At 38.6% G+C, this 24,214-nt stretch overlaps 1 protein-coding gene across 5 annotated transcripts in view; it reads right to left on the bottom strand.

Annotated features, from left to right (window-relative positions):
* NELL1 (neural EGFL like 1) overlaps positions 1 to 24,214 on the bottom strand; it is a 281,122-nt gene that overhangs the window by 143,670 nt on the left and 113,238 nt on the right. For all 5 annotated transcript variants that reach the window (XM_079310083.1, XM_079310084.1, XM_079310086.1 and 2 more), the window contains exon 13: positions 1,637 to 1,762. In XM_079310083.1, the coding sequence (XP_079166209.1) occupies positions 1,637 to 1,762 (126 nt within the window). The remainder of the gene's footprint in view (positions 1 to 1,636; positions 1,763 to 24,214) is intronic.

Below are 24,214 nucleotides of genomic sequence, written 5' to 3'. Positions count from 1 at the left end.
ATGCACTTGCTCTGCTTTTTAATGGCAATGCCAAAAATGCAGTCACAAGACAATAAACCTGCAAGAAATAGTTGCCTTTCTCATTCCATTATTTGTTCTTATACCTGCTCTGGATTCTTTGTGTGCATTCACTTTAAGTTCCCTCATTACTGTCAAGCAACTTGTCTTGTTACTTCACACTTTCTCAGTGTATCACAAATACCTTGCTTTTATACCCTTTGCATGCCTAATGACAGTGCCTTGCTGGAAAGAAAGGCACATTAGGAAATTAGTAGAGTATATATGGGAAAGAAAGAGTCAGATCATCAAAACCACTCTCTCCATCACTGTGAAGGTTGATACCTCACATAGCACAGAATTTAACGTCTGAATCTGCCATGTTACATAGAAAAAGAAAAACTGAAAACAGGAATAATGACACTTTGTGCAAAATAAAAATCAGCCTCCTGACAGCTATTTAGTATCAGCCTCTCTCAAGGGGTGGGCAGAACTTTCCAACAGTTTTATAAATTATATAATGTGAGCTAAAAGGCATGCTGTCATCATGAAAGTCAACATTAACTATGACCTTCCCTAAGGATAATACACATTACAATGTAGTTTTTCCAGGCTGGAAATCATTCTCACGTTGAATATTCCTGTGCCATCTTTCCACTTCAGAAACAACTCACACAACACCATTCTAAACATGGCATTGCACTGAGCTGATTTATATCCATTTCAATAAATCTACCTGACATTTTATATTATTTATATTTATGTTTATATTATTTATATTTATGTTTATATTTATATTTATATTCTTTTTTTTTTTTTTAATATTTATATTTCCTTTGCATGGCAGGTACACCACCAAAATAATCCCAAAATCAGACTTTCTAGAGTGTTGTCATTGAAAGATGTTATCATGCTAGATAGAGTTGGGATGAGCAGTTCAGCAGCTTCTCACATTTTTCTGAGACTGCCAAAGAAGGTCCATTAAAAAATCCTTAAATAGAAATGAGGCCCCTACCTACTTTCCACTACAAATTTTTAGAGCTCATACTGCAGATGGATATCTTAAAAAAAACCAACTAGATTAATTGTCTAATGCTATCCACTTGGTGTCTTTTCTAAACAACATGTCATAGCTCTTGAGACATTAATTCTCAGCACTAACAACAATTTCCAAACCACCTAACAATAAATTAAGAACCTTATACATTTCTGTTTTCCTTTTGTGTATTTATCTCGGCTCTGACCAGAAAGCTTCTCGTCCTGAGTAACTTCTCATGTTTCAATCCACTGACCAATTTCAGACCACAGCTGATGAAGTCATGTTTCTTTTCACAATACATGTGATCTCAGCCTCTGCACCTGGCACAGAAGGCAGGTGTGGGACACAAAGGGACTGTGTCTTGCTGGCAAGAGCCCTCAGTAGGTGTACCATAGGTGTTCATCAGCCACCTTCCAAGTTAATCCCAAAGGGTCCATACAGGGCAAAGGCACTTCCTACCACCTGTAACTACCCTACTTGTTCCTAAATTTTATCCTGGTGAAGGGCCAGCTTCTGTGTGGCATTTGGGACTAGAGAGAAGCAGGTAATACTTGCAAGAGACAGAATGTGACAGTGCTACTGCTGTACCTGAGAGCTCACCTGTGCAGGAGAAGTCATCCACACGGACATATCCCGTGACACAGTCGCAGCGGTAGGAGCCAGGCAGGTTAACACACACAGTGTTGGCGTGGCAATAGTGCATCTTGGCAGCACACTCATCAATGTCTGCAGGGAAGAACCAGTGAAATGAATAACATGACATTACAGAACATAAATTCCATTTACAACTCCAAAAGCAATCTGCTAAAACACTAGTACTAAAAAGCAAGGCAAATTCAGTAAAAAATATTAATTAAAATAGAGCTAAAACTCCTGTATCATAGCAATGTGTTCCTTCCCACTGTTCTCCGTAAAGTATTTCCTAGGTCTTGAAAAGTAACACATACATTTGGGGTCTTTTTTTTGCAATGTTAAAAACCAAAAACTGATGCAGCTTTCAAACACAAAATAGTGTCAAAGTACACAATACTGAAAATCCCAACTCTTAAAGGCACAGTAACCATACAGCATGGTATCAGTGGTGATCAGATATGCCACATAACGTTTGCCAGGACAGTGCAGGAGCAGATTCCACTGCCCAGTTGAACAGTGAGTTCTCCACACCTCCAGATTCACCCGAGTGCTCTGGCAATGCCCTGGAGACACAGTTCTGCTGCAGAAGTTACTGGCCAGGGCTCTGTGCCACCTCCACATGTCGCACAAGCAGAAGGACTGAAGCAGTACCTAAGTCCATTTTACAGTTTGCATCACGTCAAAGCAAAAAAAACATTATTAAGGAGTAGCAGTAACTTCATCTCATATCTCTGCTTAAGCAATCTCTACTGATGCTGCAAATCCAAAATCCAGGACTGTTTTCACAATAGTGACTCAATAGTGCCTGTTTAAATATCGCAAATCTCTGTGATACTGTAAACTGTAAAATCTTCCCCCTTCCTTTTTTGCAAAACCAGACATTACACTGAAGAATTTTCCTTATATTTTTTCACAGCAGGATAGATTTTCTGCTTAGCAGCACAGATTTTACACAAAGTAATTTGTGGTTTCCAAAATATTAATTCTAGTGTTACATATGTCCAACACAAAGAAAGATGAATCAGAGACATTTTTTTTCCCCTCTTACTTTCTTTTTGTTATTGATTGCTCACACTCTGGAAAGTATCAATTCATAACAGAGCTGAAGAACCCCCTCAGCTTGAGGAGTGCCAATAAGTTGGTCACCCCACAGTGCAGCTTCCTATCACATTCCTCTGCACAGCCATCTACAGTTTACCTTCTCCCTCCACACTGTGCTTATGGAAATAAAGCAGGTGACTAGCACCAAAACATCAGCATTCAGCCCCAGAATGGGGGAGGAGGTAGACTTTAATTGCTCACATGCTGAGTTCTTGGTTACCTAAAGTCAGGTATCTTGTTTAACCTTCCTAAACTGAAGCAGCTGCAGTTGCTGCACACCCCCATTTTCCAGGCTCTGAAAATGAAACACATGCCAGCTACACTCACACTTTCTACATTACAGACATCTGTCCAGAAGGAGCTACCAGCTAAATCTCTTCCTGCTGGCCAGCAAACAGCTGTCAGTTGGCAGCAATTTCTGACTGCTACCAACTTGGAATGAATTAGAAATGATAGCCTGGGGGCAAAATACTTTGTATACCACTGCAAACACCTTAAACTATCTCATTCTTGCATTTCTATTCTTCAGTTGCAGTGCCACTTGATGAAATGAATTTTAAAAAAGTCAGGAGGCATCAATATATGAAAGATAAAAATCAGGAAAAATCCTCCACATGTCTTGTTATCACACCACTGAGCACTTGAGCCACTCGGGAAACACTCAGGTGTTGACGTGTGTTCACACTGATCTGCTTGGAAACTATTTTAATAGGCTTCGGAGCACAGCTTTGAGGAGTTTTGCTCTTGCATATCTATAATTTTCTAGCATAAAAGGAAAAGAAATTATGTCTTAAAAGAAAGCAAGAATGCCAAAACAGGAACCAATCCACCTGAAAATTAACCTTATGCACTAACCTTCATCTCCAGCTCCCTCACTACATTTCTCTTTACTCCCCTAAGAGGAAGTGAGAGGATTAAGAATTTCAAAGTTGAAGGAATCTGAACTTTGATTCATTGTAAGAAAAGCCCAGATTCTGTAACAAAAAACATGAGAATATCCAGAGATAAAGAGAAAATTCACTGCCTATATGAAAATACTGCCATGAGAGAATATCTCAAAAGGAGACTAAGGACTTCAAGTGATGACTTGACTATAAATAGAACAATTGAGAAAACTGGCACTGGGTAGCTGCAGAAGTTCCAGAGCCCAGGAAGAAAAAGCCTGGGCCTAACAAAGGAAGAAGAAATATAAAAAAAATCCATCTCTTCAAACTTTGTTCATTTATTTAACAGTCTTTGCAATCTATAGGGGTTACATTTCCATAAAACCCTTTCAGCATTTCAGATTTTCTTTTACCCTTACAGTATTAGCCTTCTACTAATACACGCCTTTTCTCTAGAAAGAATAATTATTGAGAGGTGAAAATTGACAACAGAATTTTCTTATTAAAGCCTGTAGGGCAACACTAAACCTGTTGCTTTGGACCACAATGCTACAAATACTGTAAAAGGTTAGGTATTCATCACAAAAAGCTTGGTTTTCACTTAATATGGTTAGAGTAAAACTCATAAAGCACACAGTAGTATATATCAGCTCAGCTGTAATGAACTCAAATTGTGATTCATGTGTATGGATTGCTTGTCGCATTTGAAATATTAAAGCTCATCTTCTAGTGGTCTTTTGAGGTGACAAAAATACATGATTTATGCTTCTCTCTAGGCTGGTGAAGAAGTTGTTTTTCTTTAAAAAGGTATACTTATGGTATTTAAAATGAGACTTGACACAGCATAATTGTCACGCACATACCACCAGCTTCCATCTGCATGAGCTCACACTTTGCAAGAGCAGAAACATTTGGGCTCCAGTTTTCAGCAAGGATTTGTGTGTTAGAGGGTGGGTTGGCCTGGGAAGGGACTGGTACCCCACTGGGTTCTAGTGTCTCCTAATCATTCAGGGCAACAGGGCTTATTATCAGAGCAGAGCTCTCCTTACAGAATAACTCACAACCCCATAGCTAATTAGCTATCACCATTACTCTTTCAGCAATAAATACTGTATATGAACTCACAAGCAATAATGAAAGATAATACGTTTCTGTAGTTGTGCTAGTGCACTCAGCAGTGCTGTGAGTACACTGGGATAAAACACAAGGAAAGTATCTCAGTGGAGCTGCCTGCTTAGCACCTTACAGGCGATCACCTTCTACCAACCAAACAACCAACAAAGAAAACAAGGTGGGAGGAGAAGACAGCACAAAGGGTGTTTAACCCATGGCCAAGGAAAGAGGTTTTCTCATCTGCAAATGTGCTTTACAAACTGTCCAAACCACTTAACTCTTTTCATGACAAATTTACAATCCTATTACTAAATATCTGTAATGTTTAAAGATGACAAGAAGACACCAGATCTCAACTAGAGCATCTCTTTACTGTTTGTCCTCTCCAGTAAGTCCATCAAACCAAAATAATTCAGATGTAAAGAAGGCACAATACCTCTTAATGATAATGGGAGTTTTGTCCATTCAGCCAAGATGAAAGGGACCTACTGTTTTTTAAACTGTTAGTCCAGTATAACCATGAGGGAACAATCTGAAACAAAGTGCACTTTGCCTCTGGAATTCTACACCACTCTTTCCATGCACTCAACAATAATCCCTTTACACACGGGTAGTGTCATCATCTGTTGTTTGGAGCTTCATTTTCAGTTTAACTACTGAAAGACAGTAACATACAAACCAAAACAAAATGAAACAAACTATAAAGTGTTTCCAGAGCACTAACAGACTATGTATTTTTATCAGAATAAATTACTCTATTTGCAGTTTTCCTCACAGTTACTTTCCGGTTAGGGCCTATAATTTACCAAGCCAAATTAGAATTTTTGGGAACTCTGTAGTAAAGGAAACGAAGAAAGTAAAAAACGGCGGGGGGGGGGGGGGGGGGGGGCGGTAGGGAATCCCAGCTTTGCCAAAATCTCTGATGCTTAATTCACGGTTATTAATACAGGGGAGGATTCTTTTAACCTTTTTTTTTTTTTTTTTAAGGCCAGTTCTATGCATTGACTTGAACTGTATTAGACCCTGGTCTACATAACCAGGATTTTTAAAAATGTGAAATCAAACGGTATTACTATTTAACTAATGTCAAATGTTAAAGTATGTTCACAAGCTGATGGAATCATACCAATGTAGTTTCCAAAACAGCAGAGCACAGCAGTGGTGAAGCAGGAGACAGGTCCTGAAATTTTGGCCACCTTATGCTTATGCAAAAATGAACACATGCCATTTTCACTCCACTGACTTAGCTGTTGCTTGTTCATTATATTTACTTGCTCTCCAGATTCTCCCTGATTCTTATTTCCTTTCCACTGCAAAATTCACTTGACTTCAGCTCCACTTGCCTTTCTATTTTTCCTTTTCATCCTCCCACTGCTTGTCTTCTTTCTCATACATGTAACATACCCCACACCTGGTTTTTTACCTTTAGCACACACCTGGTTTCTCAAATTGTGCACCAGAACTCTCAGGGAGTTATAAAGCACTAGACACAGCAGTCAGCAGTTCCCCATGAGCTGGCAGCAGCTCAGCCTCCCTCAACTGCCTGGGCAAGAAGAGACTAATTACTGGCAGCAAATGTTTAGGCTAGCCTTAAAACTTTACCAGCAACAGTTTACCAGCTTCCTTGGTAGCAATTCATCTCCTCCTGGGCAGGGCAGCAATACAACTCTGCCTTGGGGATGGAGCTACTGCCCATTCAGAGGCAGAGAAAGAACCCAAAACAAGAGCAGATAAGCCAAAGAAAAAAGTCCCTTTCAACAAGGCTGAGAAATACTACCCTAATGTCATTAAGTAACTAACTAGTGAAAAATGCCTTCATAAATTAGGGCTGGTGTAGCATCACCTGGGAATCCAAAGGCAATAAAATAGCTATCAATATAGTAATATCAGGAAATATTATCTCTTTGACTTTTAGAGCATCATTTAAATGGTGCAGCCTCTTCCTCTGGGCACAGCATAAAAGTGTTTTACATTGATACACCCACTTTGTGATCATGACAAGAGTATCAATATTCCAAATCTGCTTTCTATTTAACTGCCCCTCTAGGGATGTGTCATGGTGTGACCTGGGCTTTGCCAATTCTAACATATTTAATTCCTTTTAGAGATAGGATTTAGGAGCATGGACGAGGCAGGCTTAAAGGGTACAAGAAGAAATTTATTAATAACACAAAAAGAATTCAGGATATGATTCTTAGATTGTTCCCTCCTCCCCCTTCCTTCATTTCACATTTCTTAACAACAACATACAGAGAACACTTTAGTCAGTTATCTACTTAAATAATCATTTCAGTTCACTTTGGAGAGAAAAATTCCTTTCTTAGTTTAGGCTTAGGGGGTGTCTTCACTTTCACAATCTACATCCGCCCAGGAAAATATTGCAGATTATGATTCTCCTCCCATTTTTCACAGTTCTTCCAGAGCTGTGCTATGAGTTATGTTACACACTTGGGGTACCACTTTTAAAGGCAAGCTGCCGAAAACCAAAATTCTCTTCATCTCCTTCTCTATCAAATGTCTCTGTTCATATTCCAGTCCCAAAACAGAGAAAGCTCCATTTCCCCGAGGCAAAAAGTCTTCTTCTCAGGCATCCAAACCTCCCCAAGTATATTTCATAGTTTAGAGGAATTTTAGTGTAGTCACAATCCCCTTAGCCCACAAAAAAAAAAGGTTTTCAGCTACTTATCAGTTGCATCTTTTCAATCTCTTCCCATCAGGAACTTTATCTTCATTCCTCTGACTTCTGTAGACTCCATGCTTTATTTCTTCTCATCCAGGGGAGCTCAGGAGATCGAGAATCTTATCCAGACCGTGGCCAGGCCAAGCGCTCCCCGCAGAGCCGATGCCAGGCTGGTTTTCTAAGGAAAACTGAACATTTGCAGTTCCACTCTCCTTTCTGCTTTCCATTATTACAGTGGCAAATTATGTGCACAGGTTTGGTGGGATGGTCCCAAAGAACCTTGAGATCAAACCAGTTTTTTAAATTGAAGTTTTCCTATAAGATCATTTTAATCAGTTAAAAATATGTTAACATTAAAGAAAATGTAAGTAACGTGGTGTTTTTTTTAACAGAAAGGAACCGTTTTCTTAACCCTAAATGCATTAATTTGATAAATACATTAATAGAAAATGTTCACAGGCTTGTTACTTTTTTGAAAATGTTTGCAGCTATAGCTCTTAGGGGTGGTTGATAACTTATTCATAAGGTATCTCTGACAGATGCAAATAAGTTATTTTTTAAATTATGCAGCCAGAATTCACATATGATAACATAGCTTAAGAGAATGCAGATTAAAAATAATCACAGACAACAAAATGAAACATTTGGGGAAACAGATTTTGGCTAACAGGAGCAGCTCAGTCATTTTCTCCAATATGCCAAAGCAACTAGGAAAAACAAGTCAAAGTTCTGCTTGTACTGCTGTAGCAGCTGCTATGATATTTAGAACTAACTGAAGTCAAAAAAGACTGCTTTATCTGGGATTACTCAAGCCTTTTAATTTTTTCTTCTAATTATTCTTTGAAATTATAGTGGTATTTCTATTTAGAATGCACAGCAACATAACAGGCTACTAAGGAGTGTGCCTGAGTGGGTGTAAGGATTTTTCTTTAAAGATGCTGCTGAATTTGCTCCTCCCCTCAGTGGCTTGTGAGAGACCATGTAAGCCATTTCTCGTTTAGGGAGTCTGCCTGGCCAGTAGGATTCCGGACTTTTACCCAAGTCAGTTCCACCTCCCCTGCTCTCCAGCTCCTTCCTGGCCCCTTGGAGTCCATCAAAGCAGATCAATACCTTTGATGACACTCTGCTGTAAGGGATTCATGGATTCTGAGGAATATTCATTACATCCTCTCATGGACATTATGGCAGAGAGGTTCTTTGACACACCCACGTATTTTAATATATTCAGCAATACCAGCAGCTACTTGAAGTAAGAATTTTGTATTTCAGGGAAAAAAACCTGGTGTCCTTCAGAAAGGAGAAAAAAAAAAACCAAAACAAAACAAAAAAAACCCCAAAAACCAACAAAACAAACAAACAAAAAAAAAACCAAAAACAAAACAAAAATAAAATTTAAAAAAAAAAAGATGATGATGCCTCTTGAACTGTATTAAGTGCTCTGAAAAGAGCAAAATGTAATGACAGGTAGCCTGGGAGAAATACTGAGAAACTGCTTCATTCTGAGGCTTCCAACTGACAGAGGGTGGGTTTAGACTAGACATTGGGAAGAAATTCTTTTATGTGCAGGTGGTGAGGCAAGAGCAGTATGCCCAGAGAAGCCATGGTGCCCCATTCCTGGAAGTGTTTTAGTGGAAGGTGTCCTTTCCCATGGCAGGGGGGCTGGAAATAAGTGCTCTTTAAGGACCCTTCCAACTCAAACCATTCTGTGACTCTGCAACTTCTGCTGATTATAATCAGACCACTTGAACTAAACTGGAGGTAATCTCATATAAACTGGTGATGGCCCTACAGGAGTTGGGTGTCAGAACTTTGCAGGAACAAGCCTACAACAGGAGAAGCTGTTCACTCCTTTTCAAGTCATACACAGGAGATTTCAGGGGTTACAGAGTGATTGCTGTACCCCCTGAGAATAGCATTACATAATAAGCCAGCAGAGATCTGTGCTCTCTCCATCTGCAGTCAGAGCAGCAGTCCTGGCAATATAGCCAAGGACTGTGAAGCAGGTAACACCTGAACTTAGTGAAAGCTGAGACAAGCTCAGAAAAAGAATGCCATCCAAATGTATTCCATTTTGAAAGCTTCTCTTATAAAAATATGGAATCAGAAATAAACCCATGTATCTGTAAGTCCCATAATGACATTAGCTTGTTTTTTTCATATAAATTTTATCTTTAAAACACCTTAAAAATTGCTGATCTTTTTATTATTTTTATAAAAGATGATGTGTTCAATATTTCACATTATAAATGTTTTCATCCATCAGCCATACTTTTTCAAGTTAGTAAATAATCATACTTTTATATGTTATCTTTTTCTGAAGAGAAATTTTCTTAAAGCTTTCTCCAAGGGTTAATTTAGGAATAAATAAACATTTTTTACAGATGTGATAAGTAAAATGTTGGTGTTCCTAAGGTTCTATCCTTGTAGATATAAGAAATACTTGCATAGGTATAGTGTCATGTAGCAAACTAAAGTATTGCTTAAATTCACCACAATAATCATGTTTGGCAGTGCAACAGACATTAAACAGTACAGAAGACATAAACAACCACTGGCTTTTCCTCTCCTGCATCAGGTATGGTGTATATTTTTCCAGAAAGCAGAAGATGTTTTGGGAATCTCCTCGCTGTTGAGGAGAAGATAGTGAGAAAGAAAGCCTTATCACAAGGCGTATGTGGGACATATTTTTTCCACCAAAGATGGTTTGATATGCCAAACAGTAAATTGTGAGCTACCCTGTCACTATCTGCCAGCACAGCACATCTCCATGCAACTGCAAGTTTGAAGTTTGGAATCAGCACTTTGACAGTGTTGTCCATTATCCCTTGCTGAAACTTGGAGCAATGACAAGGGTCTGATCTAAACATGTTCCCTCACAAATCCATATAGACCAACAAATATGGAAATATCTGTGAAGCCCATTCCCTTACAGAAGTGGTGCTCATCAGTGCAGCACAATTTTTTCCCTGGGAAACAGAGGAACTTAATGCTTTTCCCTCGCTAGAACCCAGGAGAGAAACCTCACCAAATTACTACAAGGAAAGAACTGGGAAGAGTTATATATAATAAATCTAACTGGACTACTCTCCCTTAGTAGTACCCTCACTTAGTACCACTCTCTCACCCATTTTTCTTCTTCAAAGGCTCTTAATGCACAAGAATTCATTCTAAATCTAACTACTTCATGCTTAGCTGTAAGAGTTACCATTACATAAGTCTACTACAAATAAAAGGTTATGCTGCTACTGCTCACAAATATATTACTATGCATTAGAAAACAAAGCAAAATAATCACCTCATTCTCAGGAAAATAGCTCTCTTCCCTAGAGTGACTGCTCCTACTTTGGTACATAAATGTACTCCCAAAGTCAAGCTTGCTTTGGCTTTGATTTCACTTATGAAAGAAAGTCCTGGATCACAGCAAGCACTGATGAAGTAAATTCTACTACCCAAAAAGGAATGCAAGACTTCTGTAACAGATTAATCTCCCCATTTATTGTTATTTTTTAATTTTTCTAAACACTCTGAGACCAGTGGATGCTTACACAGAAGGAAGGTGGAAGGGAAGAGGTGAGGGAAACGCTGTTTTTCACTGATCTTCTATTTACCTGTATTACCCAAGCAGTGCAATACATAGAAATAACTCTATCCATTTTCATTCACCTCATACCTTACCCTTTCAATACCCTCTGATTTTGCTAATGGCTGGGGTTGAACAATGGATTGCTATATTAAAATGAGCCATTTTTTCTTTGTGCCATTATACTGAGAGTAATTATACTTAATATCTCATACCATCAGCATGTGTCTTGTGTCACCATCTACCATTTTTCTTTCACTCTGCTTTTTACCCAATATTCTATCCCAGTTTGTCTCCTTCTATATACATCCTGCCATATTGACTGGCTTACTCCTTCAAATTCACACAGATGCTATCTTCAAATGATAAATTATAGAAGGCTGCCCATTTAATTGATCTAGAATCCCTATGCCCACAGCAACATTTTATTGTGGCATTTTGAAGGATGCTGTAGCTCTCTGAAAAATTAAATGCTTATGAAAACTGTATGGGGTTATTTTGGGGTGGTGTCTTTATCTGAAAAAGCCTACAGCCCCCGAACAACTACCAGTCTAGTATTTTAGAACAACTCTAAGTATATATTTTGTTATAATAAATGAGAAAGAAAATATTTTAGTAGCAAAAATAATATCAAATGAATACTCCACTATTTTCCACTGAAGTAATGTTTTCTCTCAAGGACTATTCGTGCAGCACACAGGCAGAATATTGTCCCATGCTGCCAAACACCAACTGTGCCCCCTCTTCTCTATTTATGGCCTTCATTTTCCTAACTAGTCTCTTAATATCTTTTGAACAATTCATTATTCAGCTGTTTCCATCACATCTTGACCCCCTATCCAGCTCTCCTGAAAAATCCATGAGGAAACACTGGAGTGGCAGACTCATTACCATTTCTGAGTTGGCAGCAATGCCTCTTCATTGCCACATAATTCAAACCAGGTTCCACATGATAGAGGATTTACTGGTTTTATTTTCATGGGTTCAGATTATTCCCTCTTAATCAGGTTCCACAGAGGATCAGAGACAAATATCATATTCAGATAAGGAAATTATGGATCATTGCAAAACAGTTCCTTTCCGAGTATCCCTCTGAGCCATGCTAAACACATTTTTGTGTTCCACATCCTTGCTGTGCAATCTAGTCTTATTGTTTGTGCCTCTTTAAATTTAATTTCATCTATAATGCAAAAATAAACAATGAAACATCAGCAGAATAAAAACACCTAATTTTAGATATTAGGACTATTTTTCCCTATAAACACAATCTTAATTGACATAACTGAAAAGTGCAAAATGCATCTCTCATCCAAGCAAATATGATAATCAGGTGTGATTTATAGCACTAGTTACTAAAAGAGGCATTTCTGGTTTTGAGATTACAACAGAACTGCATTCCTTAGGCATAACCTGAGGCGAAATAAATAAGAGAAACAGTAAGAGGGGGTGGAGGAGGAATCCAACAGCTGATCATAAAAATATTCTTTACCTGCAACCTAAAGCCCTGCCTCAATACTTAATATAAATTTTATTTTAATTGCTTTGCTTTTGGCTATGAAATTGAACTGGTGATTTAATGTTTTCCACTTTGATAACATAGTCACATGTTTAGCTGCAGTTAAAAAAAGAAGAAATTGGAACACTCACATCCTTAATATTTCATTTCTAGTAACTCTTCATCTAAATTACTACACAGTCCATCATCATGGGGAGTTTTACAATGTATGTTTTACATACTTTCTTTTATCGTGTCAGCTACTGAGGAACACATTCACAGATTCCCTTCAGTTCCACCAAGACAAGTGGTCAGAGCACAAAGAAAGGATGGAGCAGAGAGGTGCAGACCCAGTCCTTCCCAGCCATGAAAGTTAACTGGGAGGGAGTGTGTAGCTTCCTCCATGTTTTAATGGGAGACCTGGAATGGGCACGTGCCCTCTAGTCTAGAGTCCTACTGCAAACAAGTTTCCTGAGCTTTCCAGAAGCAGGATTTCAGTTTGTAGTACACAGCACACCTTTGGGAGTACAGGTTGGGAACAGAGGCAGCATTATGTTGTTATTTGTGACTGTGAATTGCTAGTTTGTTGCCACCATCCTTGCATAAATTTCAGAACCTGTTATCAGCAATAAGACCCAGTTCCAGCATGGCCATGTCTGGTTTTTACCAGTTCTTACTAAAACCAGTGAAAGTCTCTGTAAAATGCAGGACTGTGCAGCAGGGCAGTGGCAAAGACATACTTTAACATACTTGTGAAAGTTAGCAGAAAGTTCAGAAATTAATAATGAATTGTTGAAAGTTCAGAAATGGGCTTTGAACCAACCTACTGAATAGTCTGTGTGTGTTTATGTACTTTTTTGTACACTGCAGAGGAAGGTGAATCAACAAAGATCTCACCCTGAATGTAGAGAAAGAAAGGAGGGTTGAATGAGCATTACTGACTCCAATTGCTGTGTTCTGACTCAGATTTTTTAAGATAGATTAAACTTTATTTAATAGCAAAATAGTAACTCTTGAATTGCTGTTGATGAGACCTTCATGTACTTTGTCTCTGCAGAGAACCCTTATGAAAACTATGTGAGATTCCATTATCAATATAAAGATGGAAACTTCTATAGATATCTAATGCATTTTCACCATCTTGATTAAGAAGCAAATTCTGGCCTGATTTCATTGGTCATTCGACATTAGTTGTAAATAAATGATGAAATAAAATAAACACAGCAGAACTAGACAAGCTGTGGATAGAAAGTCAATACCAAAAATCAATGCAAAATACTCTTCATCCCAAGGGTTTCCAATGCTTTCTCCTCCCTCCACATATATTTCAAGCTATTGTTCACTTTTTATTAACAGCAATGTAACTTCACCATATTGTGGCACACAGCAGGAGGTCACCCACAGATTAAAGCCAGACAGGACTCTATGAAAACACACTCCCACTGCTAGAGACTTTGAAAAACATGAAGTGAAAATTGTCAAAGCAAACCTACTCCACACAGAATTAATGAGATTATATAATAAAGACCCTACTTTAAAGAATCTCTGAGATTTTTCCTGCACCAAAGTTTGCATTTTTGTAAATGGAAAAGGTTGTGAGAATACAAATCTCTTGTCAATGCTAATCAACATGCCTAAACAAGCACAAAATGGGAAATGCTAATTTGTAGCTGCCACAATACCGAAGAGAGTTAGCAGGCACTGGTGGGACTTGGTCCTCCAGCTCACCTGGTTGCTGCAGATTACTACATCAAGCTTGAATCCCAGACAAAAACATGTTAAAAAAAGTAATTCACACTTCTTACTTTAGTAAGTTAAGGTACACTGTTCCACTAATCTGTTCTCTCTGCATGTGTCCCTATCCCAAGTGTCCTTTGCTTTCCTGCACAGCAGTAGCAAAAAAAATCACCTCCAGAAAGGTAATGACCAGGAAAACCTCCACTTCACCACAAGAGGAATAACAGCACTTGTAGGACTGCTGCAAACAGAAGTGAAGGAAGAAGCCCCTGCCTGTATTTCCCTCCTAATAATATCTGCCCTTTGATGGAAAGCAAAGGGAGCACCTCAAAAAGGTTGAGAGTAACATTGCTAACAAAAAAAAACACATTTCCTTAATGCTTGGGAAAAGAAGAGTTGAAACCGAGCTTAAGAGGGAAGTAAGGGCCTGGATGTTAATGTACACATTCATGTTAGAGAATAACATGGGCAAGCTAAAGCTCCTGCTGATAGGCTGTAAGACAAGACTGATATGACTGTAAAACTGAAAGGAGAAAAAACACAAAACATTACACTTCCACAACAGTCAAAACCTTTGTATCACAATCCAAAGGTGATCATCCTTCTCAAACCCAACAGTCAGAACAGCTCCTTCTGCTGAGAAAGCATAGAAAGAGAATTTCAGAATTTGTGCCATTGTCACGTGTACTGCATGACTTTCTACAGAAAAGAAACTCTCATTTTACTGCATTGAGTTTGCATGGCAAGGTTTTGGTCACAGGGGGTGGGTTCTGTGCCAAGATGCCAGAAACTGCCCCCATGTTCAATGGAGCCAAGGCCAGCCAGCTCCAGAACAGACCCATCACCAACACCAGCATAAGAGTGTATTTAAGAAAGGGCAAAAAGACTTGCACAAGAGCAGCTGGGAGAAAGGATTGAGAACATGTGAGAAACAACTCTGCAGACACCGAGGTCAGGGCAGAAGGAGGGCAGGAGCTGCTCCAGGTGCTGGAGCTGAGATTCCCCTGCAGTCTGTGGTGCAGCCGAGGGTGAGGCAGCTGTGCCCCTGCAGCCCATGGAGGAGACTCACATCAGAATAAGGGGATATGCCCTGAAGGAAGCTGTGACTTTAAGGACAGCCAACAGTGGAGCAGGCTCCTGCTGGGACCTGTCACCCCATGGAAAGAAGCCCACACTGGGGGCAGGACTTGTGACCCCATAGGAGGGACCCACACTGAAGCAGCTCACAAGGAACTGCAGCCCATGGGAAGGACCTACATTGGAACAGTTCACAAAGGACTTTCTCCTGCAGAAGGGGACCATGCTGGAGCAGGGTGGAAGTGTGAGGTGGAAAGAACAGCAGAAACAAAGCATTATGAACTCACCATAACTCCTTATTCCACATCCTTCTCTATTGCTTGGTGCAAGGAGATAGAAGAATCAAGAGCAAAGTTCACACTGGGAAGGGGGGGGATGGGGAGATTTAAATTGGTTCTTATTTTTTATTAACCTACTCTGATTTGATTGGCAGTAAATTAAATTTATTTCCTCAAGTCGAATCTGTTTTGCCTATGGAGTTAATTGCTCAGTGATATCTCCCTGTCCTCATCTTGACCCATGAGCCTTTTGTTATATTTTCTCTCCTGTATTGTTGAGGGAGTGATAAAGCAGTTTGGCAGTCACCTAGCAGGTAGCCAAGGTCAACCCACTTAATTTACTTATTGTGCACTAAGAATTTTATTTCCTTTAACATGCAAAAAAATAGTGTAAGCAATTTTATCATCATGTTTGTTATGTCTTATGTACTAAAGAATGAACAGAGACACATTTATTATGGTAAGGAAAAATCAAGATTTTTCAAGTTTCCACTCCACTTAAGCCCTTAAGAATTGTGCTAGTAACTGTCATTTAACATCTGACCGGTGCAATTTTAATTAATTAGACATTATTTTCATCAAGGTGAGGTACTGAAACCTTTTGAGTCATAAACCCATAATTTAACACAACCACCAACTTTTTTGAGTCAATTCACTTGACATTTTATGAAATCAAAGGAAACAAGTGGCTTCTATCTAGACTGCATTCCTGTTTCTGGGTATTATGTCAAGGAAGAATAAGTAATGCACAATAGCAAGACTTGCAGACAGAGCACATGCTGCTTTCTCACAAAGCATTGATAGTCAAGATTTAAAAAGACTTTTTTAAAAAGTCATCCACCTTCTTCCAATAAAGAAGAGTTTCCCATCCTCCTGTAGTGCTCTCACAAACCCAAATAACAAAGAAGCGAAATAATCTATTGACACAATAGACTGACCAGCCTAACAAAGCTGAATATGTGTATGTATGTATTTTCGCTTTAACCATCAGTTTCTATTTACCTTCCAGTTTTTCACAAATCTCAATAACTTTGTTCTGTGGTTCTTCCCGCTTCTTACCTTGACAGCCCTAAAATACCTCTTTTGTCTAGACCACAACCCTGAATGCACAAAAAGCTCCTCTTTGACTGCTTATGCAGAGATTTGAAGACATGTTCAGTCCATCCATTCAACCAACCTCTACTTATTTAACCTCATATTCTTGCCTCATAAATCAGTTTCTACAAGCTGTTCATCATTTTTAGAGTGCTTTCTGAATAGCTTTCTATTTATTAATTTTACATTTTCTAACTCGATGTGTCACATGCTCTGAACTCTGCTTCTGAATCATCACAAAGATTATGGAAGGGTAAAAATCATATGTTGCTCTGACCTTGTAAAACTAGCCCAGAACTGTTAAAACAGTTTTAGAGAAAGCATGATGGAAAAAAACTATACAGAAGTAGTGAAATCACTGTCATTGAGTGACCTCTTAGGTCTATGTAGGGCCATAAAGACTTCCCAAACTAAAAAAGACAAATACAAATTTATTATAAATGCAATTACATAGCATACAATGGGCGCTGATTCTAGGTTATTCAAATTTTCTTGTTGTTTTCCAACAGATACTACATTCTTGTATTTTGATATATCCCCCCCAAATGAGCTATTACTTAAAATAAAAGGAAGACACATCATTATGGATGATGGGTACAAATATTTTCCTTGGCTTAAGGACAAGACCAGCTCATGAAATGCACTAGAATACCTGCACACCAGATTTTCAGCTGATTAAAAGCCAAATATTTGGCATCCATACTGTTTCAAAAACGGGTATTCATGCACGTAACAGTATATAAAAATTCAAAATAAATTAAAACAATTCCTAGTTCCCACATGCAGATCCAGAAGGGGCTATGTTCCCTGAGCATGCTCTGTTCATCTTAAATAAAGGCATCCTTTAACACTTTAAACCCCTGAAGTCTCTAACTGAGCATCCTAAGCACAGGTATATAACTACACTGTACTGCAGTTTATTCAGGAATAAGTGTCAAAAGACGGGCACTAACACAAGGCAGACAAAAATTCAAAAGCATCCAACTTCATTCTGTCCCAGGCAGTTCTTAAGACTTGTCCAGTAAAAACCAAGAGCTTATCCAGTGTATATTATCCATATGATAAAATCTGTATTTGGTTCTATGTCAGAAAATTAACATGTTATAATACCACGTATTAAAACATCTGATGAACCGTGTTATTGATGTAATAACAAAATATTTTAATAATAATTCTAATATCTAATAACATGAACAGCTGGTTTCCGAGGTGACCAAGTGAATCATATGTCTTACCAAATTTCCCTTAGGTATAGCCAGCTTATTACTACTTTGAAAAAATTTATTTTCTTTTTACTGGCAGCATCTCTCAATGGCTGCTCTTTGCTGTCAGTGTTGCAAGTCATCAATGTTGCTTTTAATCTGCCATTTTATGTGGTTTCTGTGTAAATAAATACTGATAGTTGATGTCATAAAACACACTCAAAAGGCCCAGACATCTTGAAGACAAAAAGGAATTGATGGTTTGACAACAGGTATTGATGCAAGCTGATGTACAATATGAAGAAATGTGTATTCTGGCTTGAAAGAGCAGTCTCTCTGACTGCTAGACTTCTGAATTAATCATAAACCACAGAAGACGTCTCTTAATTCAAAAGCCCTTTTGGACAGATATAATTGTCTTTGTTTCAGCAGAGGTAATTGTAAGCAGTTTTGTGTCTGAAAATAAAAAGAAGAATAGAGAGCAAGGAAATGAAGCCTGCCATGACAAGGGCGCAGATGGCTGCAGAACAATGCAATGATGTTCTTTGGAAAGAGGCTCTCTAGCATGGCATCTTCCATCCAGTTGACTTGGAATATCCATCCAACTAGAGATGTTAGGTCAGCATTGTACCTGAACAACTATCACCTGCACTGTACTATATTCACAAAGGCAAGCGAAGATGTGCACAGTCTGGGATTTGATGTCTTGTTTATACTATTAAATATAAAAACATCTCATTGCTTCAGTAGAGAGAAAAACTGCACAATTCAAGGACTATTTGGTTCACTGCTATGAGCCTCCTGTTTGCCCCAACCAGCAAAGACACAGCAAAAAAAAGGAATGTAAGACGAAGTGAAAGAATGAACCCACCAACCACCATTCCCACAACAAATAAATAAGCTCTGACAATTTGACTGTCCTTGCAGTAATGTAATTCACATGAGCAGAGCCCTCCCAGACATGGATTTGACAGAGTGCCTAGACCGCAGCATGTGGTGACCAGCTGAATCCCAAATTGGCTGGGATGTTCTGTCCAGCCTGAAAAGAGAGGAGCATGGCAATATCTGCCCTTCCTCACCTCATCAGCCACATCCTTAGTTCTCTCAGCACTGAAGAGCCCTTGGGGCCATGATGGCAGGAGTCTGCAGACCATCACATTCCTTTGGAAATCACCAGGAATAGCCCAACAAAACATGGTGTCTCAGCCTAATTTTCTTCCCAGTTGTCTAACTCCATCCAAATTTGAGAGAGAGAAACGTAATCCGCATATAGATTCAAAAAGTTGCTTCAGAAATCAGTCTGTAAGTCTCCCCTGAAGTCTGACAAGAGCCTAGACTATCACCATGGACTGTAAAAGCACTTTTGAACATTTTGAACACTTTTGAACTGCCCATGTGTCTCCACCCTAGAGCTCAGAGATAGCCTACCTGCAATTGTCTCAGAGGAAGTGACAACTTCTGAAAGCACATCAACAAATGGTTTTTATACTGTGAAACTATTTCACACGCAATGACCAATCCTTTGGTAAAGTGTATTTGCCTCAGTGGTCAGATGTCATTTTCACCATCAGCCTCTGTAAGAAAAAAATGTGCTCATGTATAGGAAAAAAGGGAGGTCAAGACTAAAAGCTTCAATATGGTCTAGTCCTTCAAGCTCACACACTGCCATTATTTCTTTTTCTCAGTGGCAAAGATAGGTGGGGGAATTTCTCTCTTCACAGCTGGGAAGTTCTCAAATTCTTAAGCTGACAGCCATTTGTGTTAACAGTCTAGACTTACTCTTGGATCTTAATCTTTCTAAGTAAATGCCACTGTACATATATTACAGTGGTCAGGGAGAAGCAATATCCTGCTTTATTTCTCCACCTGTATATTTACATAGCTTTTCTTCAGAGGTTGTAAGGTTGTTGGAGGTTGAGTGTTTTTCTGTTACTGTGTCAGTAGTAAGAATTTTTCCCATTATCATGCCAATGGAGCTGGCCGGGTTACACCCAGGGTCCCTGATGGTTCCAGACAAAGGGGTGGGTGGGGACAGCCCCGGAGGGGCCTCTGAGGCTTCCGGGAGGGCACTCGCGTTTCCGGCGAGCCGGGAGGAGGACGCCTGGGATCATTCAGCCACGCGGCCGAGCACAGCAGAGCCAGACCCTCTGCAATCACCTGCCCTGCATCTGCCCCGTTCCAGCCTCCTGCCTCTGCGGACACAGCTGATCCCCCGGACACACACGGTGAGCGAGGAGCCGCCGCTGCAGCCCGTTCCCGCCCGGGACCGGCGTGGCCGCTGCTGCCCCTCCCCCCTCCTTCCTGCCTTTGTTTCCCGCTTGCCTTTTGGCAGATCCGGGCTCTGGACTAAGCACAGAGACAGCGTGCTTGCATCTAAAGGGACTGACACCGAGTTACCTATTTTGTTCTGTTAGCAATTTTAACTGTTATTGTTTTCTGTTTGTATAGTTAGATATATTAGTAAAAGAGCTGTTATTCCCACCCCCTTATCTCTGCCTCAGAGTCCTTGATTCAAACAATCATAATACTTGGGGGAGGGGAGTGGAACCAAAGTCTCTATTCCAAAGGGAAACTTCTGCCCTTACTGGCAGACACCTGTCCTTTCAAACCAGGACAAAGGTTTACAGTCTACTGTAGCATGTGGTACTACAGCTGTGGTAATAAAGTGTGAAAATATCACCACACTACACTAGTTTCTTCTTACCTGTTACTTACACCAAAAGTACCCATGAAAAAGAAAAGATAAAATGCAGAGGCTAAATACAACCACAATGAAAAAGTATTTATCCCCTACCAAGCTGGTATCTACAGTTTGTACTCTTAGGAACAGTGAGATTGTCAGTTATTTTCAGACTTCTAAATATTTTAGATTGCTTTCCAAAGACTACAGACACAGCTTAGGAGTTTCTCCCTAAGGAATGAAAGCAGACAAATTTAGTATAAGAAAAGCAGGAGATGAGGCATACAGAACAGGCAGCTTTTCAGGAACAGAGAGGTCAGAGACCCTCACTTGCTGGCAAAGCAAAAAAAAAAAAAAAGCAAGTAAATCCAGTACTAGAAATCATTTACTGACTTTTTGGGAGGTATTTAGCAGAGATTGATGACTTTGTTATTTTAAATAAGTAGATCACACAACAAAAATACTGTTTTGACTTATCAGAAAGTAGTTATTAATTTACAACAAATTAAGAAAGCAGAGCTGAGTTAATATGAATAAAATCCTTTTTGAATAGTGTGGTATTTCTGAAATAACACTTTTCTGCCTTGTGTTGCAAGGGAACAAGTGCTGCACATAGAAGATGATGGGGAGAGGTATTAACATGGATCTCTCCCAGCAGAAGACCATTCCAATCAAGTTTGGAGAAGCACAAATAGGCAACATCAAAATCCTGTCTGAGGAGGTGCATTTCCTCTCCTGAGATTTTTTTTGTTTGCTTTACAGCACTGCCCAAACATTTGTAACTCTTCATCCCACTTCTGTATATATTATAACATCTTAATACTTGTTAATTACTCCATAAACAGCTGAACGACTGGCTACTGCTTCTGTAGAATTATTTTAAATGTAGTGGCTTGAGATACATTTTCTGATACCTTTTTCAGATATACTAACTCTGATGCAAATATGTGCATCCCCAACAGGTTTTATACAAGTAAACAAATATAACATAAATTCTAAAAAAGACATTTATAACCACCACTACTAGAAATGGGAGGTTTTGCTTTCTCATGACACCAAATTACAGCCTTTTCAAAGCACACATTACTCAGATGACCTTTTATTTACTATTTCTCTCCCAGAAGCAGATTTTTTTTTTGAGTCCACAGACTCACCCAACATTCCAGTCTCTCTAATCCCCCCTAACCTGCACATTACAGTGCTTACAACACCAGTAAGCTTTTATGAAATTTGACATAATTTCTCTTAGAGACAAGGTCTTATGAATATTGAATCATCCTTTTCTTCCCTTCAACCTGAGCCTATCTTCACAGGTAATCTTGCCTCTATATTCTTCTCCTTTTTGTCCAAACTATAGTTAAGAGTGCTACTTAAAAAAGTAAGACATTCTCTAAATCTGATGCCTAAAATTTGACTGTTTGAATTTCCTTGAGCAGGCCAAATGTAGGGCACTTGGGCAATTTCTATGATCAGGTATTTCTCTAGAACTTCATCAGCTATTTCATTTTGGAATGTATTTTAAGATGCAGAGTTTGTCACTAACTCAGTTTTCAAAACAAGACATATGCAGAACAACTGTGACAAACCTACACACAAAAAACTTTGTACATATACTGACAACCTCAGTCAGGAAAATCAGAATTTATAAGGAAAACTTTTAAAAAATATATGACTGAAACAGTATGTTGGGTCAGCAGTATGCAAAGAGAAGAAATCCTTGTTCTGGATATGAGCTCTCTTAGGCAGGCAATTAACTTAAAAGGTTAGTAAGAACCAGTGGGGCTTTTTCTTTTTACCACACTGGTATGACAGCAATTTAGAATAGATTTTTAAACTGTGACTCTAATAGGATTTGTATGTTTTACAACAGGAGACAAAAATTATGCACCATAGGCATAGAGTTGTTAAACACCCTGGCTAGCCATGGCCTTCCACAGAAGAAATAGAATTGCAACAAGGCAAATAATTTGATTGTGGATACAATAATTACACGGAAAGATGCCAATATAATTTTTTTTTCTACTTTAGCAGCATGTCAGATAGGTCTGTATATAATTTCTCCTCAGTTGTCTCATTTTTTATTATGTGTTTCAGCACTAAAAAGCATGCCCACTATATGTGTGGTATTTCTCTTTAAAACTACAGGTGGTTCAACCAAAGAGTTTCTTTTGCATATCCAAAATTTAAAATTCGTAATCTCATTACTAACAATTATTTTAAATTTAATTAAGGTGCAATAAAATTTGATTAACTACAGATATAAATCTGAAACTAAAATGAAGACAGTTCTAAATCAAATAAAATTCCTTATTAAAAGTTGTATCATCAGGCAGTCATCAATCTCCAGAAATAAAGGGGAGAAAACAGAAAGCTATATAATGTGTATAAAGTCTGGAGTAATTAATCTTGTCATCATATCCTATTGACTGGGAGTAAATCAAAAGACAAGAACAGACTGAAGACCTCATCTTTTTTAACAGTGGTTTTTCTAATGTCAATTTGCAATTTTTTAACCCATTATGTAAAGCCTTCAGGTTTGTTGTTCTTTACTTTCAATCGCAGCTGAGCCTCACTGGAGACAACACTGGGGTGAAGAATTTAAAAGCAACAATGACCCTACAGAATATCTGGTTAAATTAAGAAATTAATCAAATTGTTGTGACTAACTTATCATTTGACAAGTTGATATATAACAATATATATATAAATAAGCCTACAAAGATGGTCTGGGACTCAACAGAGCCAACTCCAAGTGCATAAGTTAACACGACTGATAATTCTACACTGAGCTCAATAGTATAGAGATATATAACTTTAACAAAAGGTTGAAACTGTTTGGAATGAAATTTAAAAAGATCAGCAAGGATAAGAAGCACTTCAAAGAAAATATCAGGAGTAAGCAAAAAGCTTACAAGGATGGAAAAAGAGAGATTGATTAATAAGGTAAGGCAGGTGTCCTAAATTAGCCATGCAGTAAAAATAGCTCCTCAGCTCAATCTTTCAAAGGGAAACAGACTGAACAGTGAAAGGATCATTTCACAGAATCCCTCTCCTGCAGAAGAGAGGGATTAAAATACAGAAGAACTAGTTAAGGACCCTTATTCTCAGATAGATTCAATGAAAATTTAGCTATGTACCTCCAAACCTGGACAAATGTTCCATTTTCTCATAAGAATAATGACACAAGGGCAGGAACATTTGCAGCACACTGAAGGAGCCAGAAGATAAAAATATAAATTCACTGGCAAGATTTTAAATTAAATTTATAACCTAATGAGAACTAAAGTTTTCCCAATATACCAGCTAGTTTCATAAACCTTTACTCAAAAACTTTGTTCTTTAGGCATCCCTGATCATCAGTGCTAAAGCAAAAATAGCACTGGGGAATACTAAATACAGATGCACTCCAAGAAAGGAGAAGTGATAAACACATTCATGTGATCTTGACACTGACTACAGTAGACTTTGGAAGAGGCAGTAACTGAGGGTATGGAGGTAGGTTTGAAATAGCATAAAAAGAAATATATTCTCATTACTAATAGATCACCTGAGAGGCATGATGAGTTTCTTAGTAAGACAGATGACTACTTAGACAAGGGCAATATAGCAACTAATACATCTAT

This window comes from Erithacus rubecula, assembly GCF_903797595.1.
Source record: "Erithacus rubecula genome assembly, chromosome: 6".
NCBI lineage: Eukaryota > Metazoa > Chordata > Aves > Passeriformes > Muscicapidae > Erithacus > Erithacus rubecula.
The sequence above is the reverse complement of the archived record's forward strand: the minus strand, read 5'-3'. Positions and strand labels throughout refer to the sequence as shown.